The 11,370-nt window shown below is 36.8% G+C and overlaps 1 protein-coding gene across 1 annotated transcript; it reads right to left on the reverse strand.

Annotated features, from left to right (window-relative positions):
* Positions 1-6,502: 6,502 nt before the first annotated feature.
* On the reverse strand, positions 6,503-9,919 carry LOC107766411 (cytokinin hydroxylase-like). Its single transcript, XM_016585189.2, has 5 exons — positions 9,561-9,919; positions 9,236-9,462; positions 8,903-9,144; positions 7,937-8,318; positions 6,503-7,109 (listed from the first exon to the last, which is right to left on the reverse strand). Exons 1-5 carry the CDS (start codon positions 9,832-9,834, stop codon positions 6,687-6,689), a joined length of 1,548 nt encoding a protein of 515 aa, XP_016440675.1. The 5' UTR covers positions 9,835-9,919; the 3' UTR covers positions 6,503-6,686.
* Between the last annotated feature and the right edge of the window lie 1,451 nt (positions 9,920-11,370).

Here is an 11,370-nt window from a genome sequence, read left to right on the forward strand (position 1 = left end):
TCCTCGACATCGGAGGAATCAATCAAAACTGGCTCTAACTTGGACTTCAACGCGGTATACTCCCGGTCGAGGTCGTCCCATTCTGAAACGGCCTAACCCAATTGTGATCGGAGCTCGTCATTTAGCCGAGACCACTTGTTGGTCTTATCCTTCGTCACCCGGAGCTGGTACTTGACCGATGCCAACTCCTATTTAGTAGCCTCTTTTTCCGAGGCTAAAAGGTCCATCCTGCTCCTCAACATCTCGGCCGAAGCTTTGAGCTCGTCCATCTCGGCCCGGAGCTGGTCAATCAGGTATATCTTCACTTGGACCTGCGAGGTTGCGTCGTTAGCTATTATACTTAACCTCTCATTTTTAATCTTAAATATCCTTACCTTCTCGACCAGTACAAAGTGCTCTCGTTTCATGGACGAAGCCTCTTTTTGAGCTTTTTCCATATCAGCTTGGAGAATGGGGAGGTCCTTGAGGGCCTCACCTTTTTTCTCTCTAAGAGCCTTGTACATGTCATTTTGCCGGACTTCCTCCTTGAGCTCGAACTTGAGCTGGCTCACTTCCATCCGAGACCGAAAGAAGCTTTCATGATGACGCATCGAGGCTGGAAAAACAAAGCAATGGGGTCATAAAGAAACACTAAGGTTAAATGAGCTACACGGGGGTCACAAGGAAAGAGAAGCGTACCCGGTTCAGCGCTTGTTGTGCCTCGTTGAAGAGGCTCGGTGTGCTGACCTCGTTCATCTTCGCCTGATCCTCTTCGGTCACCAAGCAGCGAAGATAACTGGCTACGCCAACCGGCCCAGACAGTATCGGGTATCCGCCAGGATCGTAAACACGACCGTTCTCTTACGGTCGGGGTCCATGCTCGGAGCAGGGAACTGCTTCACCAGCTTCTGTCTCAAGCTTGGCCCACCTGCTTTCGACAACACGTCTTTTTTCGGGATCTCCAGGTGATCAAACCTGGAGTAATCATCCAATGCGCCCATGTCAATACCCTAAAAAAATAGGTTGAAGTCCTCGTCTGCGGCCCGCGACGTCTTATTTGGTTTCTCCTTGATGTCATGAGCCTCGTTCTTATAGAGACACCGTCTGGGATGACGATCTCGTGATGTCAATGACACCGGCGGCTTCCCTCGGGGCATGAGTAAATTCTCGGGAGGTCGTATCCACTGGTTTTCCTTCGGGCTCATAAACCATAGATGGGTCAACCTCTCGGTCGCCTCCCCCGGTCGCCGCCCGCTCTTCTTCGTCACTGGCCGACCCATGGGCAACGAATTCCAGATCGTCACCTTCAAGATAGTCCCTGAGCCAGTGTAGGGAATCGGGGTCCGGTACCCTTGGTCGGGTACTCCTCTTGATGCTCTTTTTGGCCCGGACTGCAACCCTCTTCTTCTTAGCCTCGGCGTCCAGGGAACTCGAAGACTTTCTCTTTCTTCTCTTCTTCGCAGCAGCCTCAGGCTAACATAAAGCAGAGGGTTTATCGAGTGACGATGAAGCCTCGCCCTCGTCCAATGCCCGGAGCTCAGTGGTCTTGGAAAAACCTATGAAAGAAAAAGAGTGATTTAGAGAAAATCATTTGAATATGTAAGTAAGTTTGGTTTGGAAGATCACTCACCATGGGAACGGGCCTTCCACTTGCCCTTCGAGAGCTTGAGCCATTCGCACTCGAAATACGACATCTGCGTGGAGATCCCCTCGACCCACTCTTTGAAGTGGGGAACTGCGTTGGGGATTCGGGCTACCGCTGCACGATGATAGAAACGTCAATGAAAAAGAAGAACAGAAATTCATAAGAAATTCTAGATACTCGGGAAGGAGAGGAACTTATGGGCTAGGTTCCACTTTTCAAGGAATGACATGCACTCGGAAGGAATGAGATCCTCAGTTTTTACCCGAACGAATATCCCCTGCCAGCCTTGGTCCCTATCTTCGTCAATGCTCGAGAATGGAGCTTTCTTCACCCGATGAACGAGCTTGATTAGTCCCCCTCGAAAAAATCGGAGACTGTAGAGACAAAGCTGGTGATCTATGGTGACCCAGGATGCCTCGGTGTTATTAACGAAGTGGCGGAGGAGGATCACGATCCTCCACAAGGATGGATGAATCTGCCCGAGGCAGACCTCGTACCTTCTGCAAAAATTGAGGACTATGGGGTCCACCGAGGTAAGTGTGAAGTGGTATGTGTAAACACTTAGATAACATTCCACATGTGTGGTGATGTCCTCATTAGGACCGAGGACGAACACTTCTTTGCTCTCCCATTTGCATTTCTCTTGAACCGTAGGGAGCGTGTCCTCGGTAATGGAGCATATGTACCTTTATACCTCCTCGCCTCGATCTTGTTGACTGGAGGCTTTCTCGACCTTAAAGTCATTTTCTGTAGAATAGACTCCGAGGATGAAGTTCTTTAGGGGAGGTTCGGGCGCCATTTCAGGTACGACCACCTCAGCATCCGTGACAGGGTTAGAAGTTTAAGGGATGGTCTGTTGGGGCAGAGATTTCGAAGTCTTCGCCATCGAGTTCTGGGAAATATGAAGACTTAAAGATGACGATGAAGGTTTGAAGGTCAAACTTGAAAATTTAAGGATGAAGTATGAAGATTTGAAGATGGGAAGATGAAGATAGGAAGAACAATGTATGAAGATTTGAAGGAGTAAAGGACAACTGAAAAGTTCGGGGGGTAAATGAAGAAGTTTTGGAATCGGAAAGTAAAAAAGTGAAGAAAGGACCGAAGCTTTTATAGAGAAGAGGTAATTAATGTGTGATATTTCGCATTCGAGGACGGTCAACCGGCGGCTGATACGTGTCTAAAGTCAGAACGACGCGATTGATGGGGTATTTCACTGACCCGACGGTTCGATTATAGCGTACGGAAGAAGAAACCCGGGTCAATTAATCGCTTCTTGTCACTTCGATAAATCTGTGCTCCGAAATGCGAGGGGACTATCTATGTACGGGTAAAATTGGGGGCAATATTTTTCCCGATTTTCTAATAAGTAAAACGGGAGGGAAGCACGATCCGACGCAACTACGAGCATGGCCGAAGAATCCCTCGTATCGGAACTTGGAAGGAATGAACGATACATCCAGGATCGGACACGTCAACACAACGAACCCGGACCGAATAAAGTTTCAAGACCACGGGAAAAAGAGAAGCGGTCGGGCATGACAAAAGGGGAGCCATAATATTCATCGTCAACCTGATATTACGACGCAAATCCCGTCTGATATCAACTGTGAATCGATATTTTCTGGAAAAAGAAGATTGTTATCTTATTTAGACTTGTACTAGGATTGAAACTCCCCTACTATATAAATGAAAGAATATTTTTTATTTTAACACATTGTTAACATGCATATCAAAGCAATGAAAGCTCATTTTTTTGTTCTGACTATTATTCAAAGTGTTCTTCAAGTATTCTTTCCTTTAATTGCAACCGAGCCCATATCGAGAGTTCGATCGGGGCTAAATTTCAGTGTTCAACTTGAGACCAGGCTTGATTGTTGCATTGCGATTGTTTTGATCGTTTATTCTCTCTTTAATTCAATTACTTGTTGTTCTTAGATCATTCGTATTGAATTAAATCGCGTGTTCTTTAAACCGCGTACAAATTTAATTGTTACTCATTTTTAAGGGTAAATAGGTCACTAGCTTGAAAAATTCACTACAATTATTATCTTTTTACTGGGGTAGGGGGAAAAAGAATTGAAAAGGAATAGAAAAAAAGATCAGAATAAAAGAAGGAGAAAAAAGAAAGTTTTTATTGTAGCCATCAACTTAAAGGCACTTTAGATTCACTCGTGCAAGGAAATGAATAAAATAAGTGGTGAAGTGTTATCTTCTAATCATTATCATAGGATAAATTCTTTTATGAGTATGAGTGCGTTATTTTATTATTATAAACAGAGAAGGGTCTTTTATTTTCTGACGGCTTTGTTTATTTTATTTCATATCTTTAGGAGTGTGTTAACACTCGACCTCAAGACCCATAACATTGTCTGGTATTGAAAAAAATCCTTTCCAATGCATTGACTTGCCGTCTTAAAATTTTTATTTCCGTTTTGCTTATTTTAGCTAAATTACTTCAATCATTAAAAAAAAAAAAGGTAATAAAATCTCTCTAACTTTTAATTAAGCTCTTGAGTTCGAGTTTTAAAAATTAAAAAAAATATGATAGAGAAACTTGCCTTTAAATGAATTTTACTTTGCGTGAATCTAAATTAGTCAGGCCAAAATGGTTAGAGTTACACAGTTAAACAAAAAAAAAAATGCTAAACTACTACTTCAAACGAAATTTCAAACATTCAAAAGGGGTTAGATTAACGTCAAAATTCAAATATTTTCATGGCGTATAATTTTCTTTTACTTAAAGAAGTGGAGAATCGTGGGAATGGTGCCTCACAGTCTCATGACATATCGAGTCGAAAACACCATTCAGTAATTAAGTAGTCTCATCCAGCATGCCTGTACGAAGAATTTTCAAATATGATTTACAATAAATTGACACCACTTAAAAATAATTTGAAGTAGCTATCAATTTAGAATATGAAGATATCTAAAAAGTTACAATTATGTAATCTCAGATTTACTCCCATTTATAAATTAAATTGTGATAATAAGTCGATCTCATCTGAGTAAAATCTTATGCATACTACTAATACGTTGTTTGGTTGTCGGAATGGGATAGACAAGAATATCCTATCGGTTAATTAGGATATTTCATGGGATTAACTATCTCACTTTCCATAATGATTCACAAAACTAATTAATACTCATAATCTAATGTGAGATAAAATAATTTTGCATTTTATTCCTAGGATTATTATTCCTAATTCCACCGGCCAGACACCCCTAAGCCCTAAAGGTCAGATTGGTCCGAATACCAAAACAAATATGGCAACTGTAGAAATTTATCACTTTCCTTTTGCTAGTAATTAGACAAGATGAATATTGAATACTAGTTGAATTCTTCGAGCATTAGTGAGGGAGATTCTTTTTGTCGTCAGTACAACGTCCGTAGACAAGACAACTTACCGCATCAGCCTGCTGTTGTTTACGTATATGTCTAATTACATATTTCATTCTTAATTAATTCAAACTTTACTTGCATTTCTCATATAACAAATTAACAATTAAAATTGAAACTTCTGAATTTATTGGATACAAAATTTAGGCATCACTAAGAGTAAAAATAACATTGTCCATTATCAAATAAGAAAATAAAATTTCCATAAAATCAAGAATAAATAGTCCTTAATAAAATTATCTCACCAAGCATTTGAAAAATCGCCGTAGAAAATTTACAGCAAGTCAACGGACCCAAAAAAAAAAGTCCTAAACAAGGTGTTACATGCACCTAGGGATTGACTAATTCAAATATACATTTGCATAATCTCGAGAAATAAACTCATTTTTAAAATTATTTGACAGCTGAAAAATATTATGGGAGTTAATGACTTATCCTTTTGTCTTTTGTTTGAATAGCATCTTTTGCCAGGGGACCTATACTGAATTACCATTCGTGCTTTAAGCCTTTAATTCAAATTTAGAGAAGTTCTTTTGACGGTCGAATAAAGAAGATTGTCACCTCTAAATAATAATAGAAGTTATAGAAATAGCGCGTGCATTAGATTTCTAAAACATTTTGTGCTAAAATCTTCATTAGTGGAAGCAAATTTGAACAATTTCAGAAACATAGACATGGCTTTGGTTCAATAACAAAGGTGGTAGACTACGGGATGTGTAATATGTATACGTCTCTAATTCAAATTTTATTATAAAATCAAGCTTCTTATCTAAATGCAAAAGACTAGCTAGAAGGTTAGATTCATTATTCCTTACGTTTAAATAATAAATATAGAATTTTAAAATTATTGCAAAAATAATACTAAATATAGAGGAGTAATACATAGTAATAACATATATTGATGGAATTGACCAGAGTGGCGTAGACAGATGATGGGGTGTCATATAAAGGTTATTAATTTTCCTACCCTACCCTTTTTGTTAAAATAAATCCAAGTTGGTCTATATATAATTTTTCGACTTGAAAAGTGAGCACTATGTTGAATCAGTTGAGTTGGGGAAAAAGGTATAGAAGAATCAAAACATTATCAAAGTTAAAAATGTTATGGGGGCATCAAAGAAAAGAAGAAAACCTTTTTAACCAATATCAACTTTTGTGTTGTCATTACTTAATTAATGAATTGCTGGGTGCTTATCCAAAAAAAGTCCCTCATCAACTTATCATATATCTGTTCTTGTCCTGACTTCTTATTCTAATCTCCTAACCATCTTTTTCTGAGCCCACTGAATAAATGATAATTCATCAACCTCAAAGGCATAGTCGCAATCTCTTCCTCTCTTTCTATCACTTATTTTTTGTTTAGCAAGATCATCAGACCTTTTCTCTGCATAACCACAACTAATCTCAATTTTCGACAAAAAAATAAAATATAATATAATAATAGTAATAACAGGCTTAAAGTAAAGACAATTTGGAGCTGATTATTTGAATTTTTACTAACCATATCATTTCATTTAAATTCATCTCGATCCAACATTATATATTAAATAAAAGAGCTACTCGTATCATCGGTACTATTTTTCAAGCTTTCCACCCTCCTCAAAAACTGCTCTTAATAAGCAAAAAAATTATTGGAAAAAAAAAATTCCACTAGGCCAAAATTTCTCAAGGAGTCAAAGGTGTCAACTTGATTTGAACTCCATATTTAGGCTTAATTGTGAGGACAATCACAGGTGCATGGCGATAATTCTCTGAAATGGTGAATCGAAACTTGGATATTAACATGGCTAATATGATCTTGGCTTCCATTAATGCAAAAGATTGGCCAACACAATTCCGGGGACCGGCGGCGAACGGGAGAAAATTCCGGCCGGCGGCAAAAGACTTAGATGCAAAACGATCAGGCCTGAATTCATTAACATCTTTTCCCCATATTTCTTCACTATGATGTATGGCAAGTACTGGGATCCAAATTGATAAACCCTTTGGAATATGAAGGTCACCTAATTTAAAATCCTCAAATGCCATTCTAGGAAGTACAGAAGCTGGTGGATAGAGTCTAAGCGACTCATTGATTACCATGTTTAACTGCACAAGAATAAACGTTTTTAATTTATATTATCGATGTATATAAGTTAAATTAAAAAAAAATGGACCATGCTACTACTAGACTACAAAAATGTAATGACATAAATAGCCAACGAAGCATGAGGAGCCAAAAGAGCTATAAGAGTATTTAAATCATTCTGATTTTCAGTGAATGAACTTACTCCCACCATTTTCTTACATGATTATGTGAAATAATAGTTAAATATTTTTCTCTGGCTTAATATTTGCCAAGCTACTGCTCAGTGCCAGCAAAGCTATATATGCAGCAAGATCTAAAGAAAGGAATTTATTGATCAAGAACAAGTTTCAAGTTAGCTAGTTGACAGTTGGACACTCGAGCGTGATAATCTTTATATTTCGTAATTCCATTCCTCCCTAATTAAATAATGTCAAATTGGGAAAAAAAGAAAAGAAAAAAAGAACTTTCAAAATGTGGAATACTTTAAACAATCCTACGTACCCAAATCGAGACTAGTCCTACAATCACCACACTCAAACGAGTCCATCCAAAGACACCTTTTGAAAATCGTACAAGACTTCTCTAAAATACTTATTTTTTAGTGGCGACCTCTTTGAATTTGTTTTTTGTTTATAAATGACTAAATTCAACACGAAAAGTATATTTTGTGGCGACTTTTAAGTATCGCTACAAATAAGTTTCAGCGATTGGACTATTGACCTTCATCAGCTTTCTATCTAAAAAGTCCTTTTGACAATTTTTCCGTAATCTGTAGTGAGTTTAGTCGCCAAAAAAAAAAATCATTAGTTGTAGTAGAATATGTATAATAAAAAAACTTGGTACTTACCAAAGTAAGCTTTGGAAGATGTTCAACAGTAGGTGGATCTCCTTTGCAAACTTGATTGACTTCATCTCTAACTTTATCTTGCCAAGAGGAATTACTTGCTAATAACATAGAAGTCCAAGTTAACAAAAGGGCAGTAGTCTCATGTCCAGCAAAGAAAAATGTCTTGCATTCATCCATAATTAGCTGCAAATTCAAGCTGAATCCATTGCTGCTTCTTTTCTTTTGCATCTCATTTAATAATATTCCTAACAAATCATTCCCATATGAGCTGCTTCTTCCTATTTCTACACAATCTTTCCTGCTTTGTATTATCTCCATCAGTAGCCTCTCCACTTCCATTTTTAATGCTTTTATATCTCTGTTATATTTGCTTGGCAAAAACCTGTGGAAAAACAAATAACAATACTCAATTAATTAATGTCTGCCCAGCTTAGTAAACCATTTTTAAGACATGCGTTAGTAGAAGGTGAATTCACGATTTATATTTAATTATTTAATCTTTTGGTTCTTATACTATACCTTATTACACTGTTGCAATTATGAGTCAGAATTTAATATTATTTAAAATTTAATAAGTTTTCATATATATATATAGAGGCAATTTTTTATTCAAAATCCGCTACTATGGTGGGTTTTTGGATCCAATTTAACCAATTAGTAATTATACAGTCCATCCGCCAATGCATATCGCATTGATGAGATTACTCGGAAGTAGAGTCACGCCTGTCAATTCCAAGAGTCGAAACTGTATATCTTTTTGTCTTAATTTTTTTCAAATGTTCTGGAATTTATACTAACCATTAACCAATAATTCGTGAACAAGAAAAAATAAAATAGAATCTGAAAAGGAAAAAAAAGGAAATAAGAAATGGGCATTTCCTATCAAATAAAGAATCTAAAATCTATTTTTGGTGGAGAAGAAAAGCGAAAAGAAAAAGTGGTGAGATGAGCACTAAATAAAATTACCTGCTACCAGGAAAGCACAAGTGCCGACTAGCTTGTGCGCAAAGGTTCTGCAGAAGTGTTAATAAATGGAATATTTGTTTTCCCTTCTCGTAGCTACTGTCGAACTCAGTTCTTGATATGATATCTGCAGTGAGCCGAGTCATGTACTCTCCAATCTCGAACTCCGTTTGACCTGATTCTACTGCATTTCCTAGTGATTGGAGCATCCCTTTAGTGCATTCCACCATGTACCCCGCATAACTCTGCTCATCATTAAAAATCCAACCATTTTATCCTCATCAAATATTTTGAAAGAATTTAATTTTTATATACTCGCAATGTAAAATACAGTACCTTGAGTTTGTCTCCCATGAAAGCGGGAGCAACAATGTGGCGTTGATGGTACCAAGCGTCGCCGTTAGCCATCAAAAGACCACGGCCGATGAAATGCTTAGAACCTTGTTGTTGCAGCCATGATTTCCCAGAAACAGTGCTGTATTTGGAGAAAAGCTCTTTGATTAATTCCGCTTCAGTTAAGCACATTCTCGGCTCTATCCCGTTCCAGTAAATGAATCTTTTTCCTGTTAATTAACAAAGACACAAGAATATTAATCTCACTACCTGAATTAATTACTAGTAGTAAACATGCAATAGGAATAAGGGGCGAAATTAATAATACCATAAATCTTAGACCAGGTGACATAATGCGGCAAAAGGCGGCCAACGATGTCATGTTGAATGGAATCCATGTCATTTTTGGTTGATTTTGAAACAAAAGAAGCCATATCTAAGATGTTCCCAACAAGAAACCGAGATTTCGGACCACGCACTCCTTGTTTTTCCATGATTTTCTTGATACGTCTTGGGGTTAGCCAATAAGATGATAGAGTTTCATAGGCAATTTTCAGTGATAAAAAGATACATACGACAAGTACTAATACCACCATAGCCATGGTGGTGTATTACTCTCTAGTTTATGGCAAAGGCTCACTTCTAGTAAGAGAGAAAAAAAGATTTGTGGGCTTGATGTTTGTGGGGAGATTTCAGGCTATTTATAGAGTGGAAAAAGATGGGCTTGAAAGCAAGCCAATCATTACTTCCCTAGGGGCTATACGGCATTTTGTGGAAAGAGAACAGATGCGACAATATTCTTTTAATACGAAATCTAGCTCTCAGATTAATCTCTTAATTACATTACTATGAATGATATATAGTCATATAGGTATAAAATCTGTTACTCTTTAATTTACCGGTAAAACTTATTCACACTTAGCTACCATTCATACCAGCCCAGATTACTTAATCATGTTTAAGTAATCTACTGAAGTACACTATGTGAAAGATATATGTTATGTTCGTCGATAGTGTGCAAATACCGAATGTAAGTTGTTTTTCCGTCTTTACTAAGTAATGTGTCGTGGTCACAATTAAATAGGATAATTTAATTTCTTTTAAGAAGATAGATAACGTCGTATATGCTTTCGAGTATTGAGAGCCCTCAATTTAGTTAACCATAAAGAAATTGACTGTAAAATCGAAAGCGCTATTTAGGATAACTATAAAAATTGACTGGAATAAAACGAATGAAATGAAAATTATAGGACCTTTATTAGCTATGTGAAAGACTAGCACAGCAAGTAGTTAAAGGAGATTAAATATTCTTCTAAAAATTAATGGTGTTCACATTTTTTGTGGGGATGTGCCCGAAGTAAATGACTAACCAAAGATAAAGATAAAAATAAAGAGTGGTAGTAACTAATTGTATTAATGGCCAGGATAACTAACCTTAGTGATAAGGAAATACATTAATTAATTTAGATTAAGAAAATCTCTTTTAAAAAGTTTAATGTGCTGTATTTTATGTGTATTTGGAATTAATTAAAAAATAAAAAGAGCGACGGCTCCAAATGTAGAACGTGGCCTCTTGTGTTTCGCGAAGGGTCAAATGGAGACCTCATTCTGGCTCGGGAAGACAAAATTCAGTAAACATGCAAGACAACTCAATTAAATTAATTAATAAATTAATGAGATCCTCTGTAAAGAAAAAAGAAACTACTTTGTTAGTTTATGTGAGCCTTCCGAAAAGGGAAAGAAAAAAAGAAAGAGCAAAAAAGATTTTTCTTTGGCTTGTAGGCATAAAAAGGGGCTTCTATGGAGTACGGAGAGTTTAAATTTTATACACTAATAATATATACTTCTTATCTCTTTTATAATATATCGAGTTTTATCATTGTGTATATATGGTTCATAATTCTGACTCTTACTTTCATGTTGTTAACACTTACATCTCGAGTGCTAACACTAAATCTCCGGGATCATTATTCATAAGTTTATTGTTCAAATAATTTGAGTTTCGATAGCTATAAAAGAACTTTCTTTTTTATTAAATAAAAGTACTGTTTAGTTCACTCAAAACAATGATCATTGTAGGTAATGTCAAAATTTCTGATTTTAAATAGCATATATTTTCTTCTTACATTTTCATTTCG

The sequence above is a fragment of the Nicotiana tabacum genome, chromosome 17 (genome assembly GCF_000715075.1).
Source record: "Nicotiana tabacum cultivar K326 chromosome 17, ASM71507v2, whole genome shotgun sequence".
NCBI lineage: Eukaryota > Viridiplantae > Streptophyta > Magnoliopsida > Solanales > Solanaceae > Nicotiana > Nicotiana tabacum.

Excerpts from the sequence above, each read along its gene's own strand:
- LOC107766411 (XM_016585189.2), bottom strand. The coding sequence starts at position 9,834 with ATGGCTATGGTGGTATTAGTACTTGTCGTATGTATCTTTTTATCACTG. Across the intron at positions 8,319-8,902 it reads TTGTGCTTTCCTGGTAGCAG|GTTTTTGCCAAGCAAATATA; the intron begins GTAATTTTATTT and ends GTTTTTCCACAG. Across the intron at positions 7,110-7,936 it reads ATCTTCCAAAGCTTACTTTG|TTAAACATGGTAATCAATGA; the intron begins GTAAGTACCAAG and ends ATTCTTGTGCAG.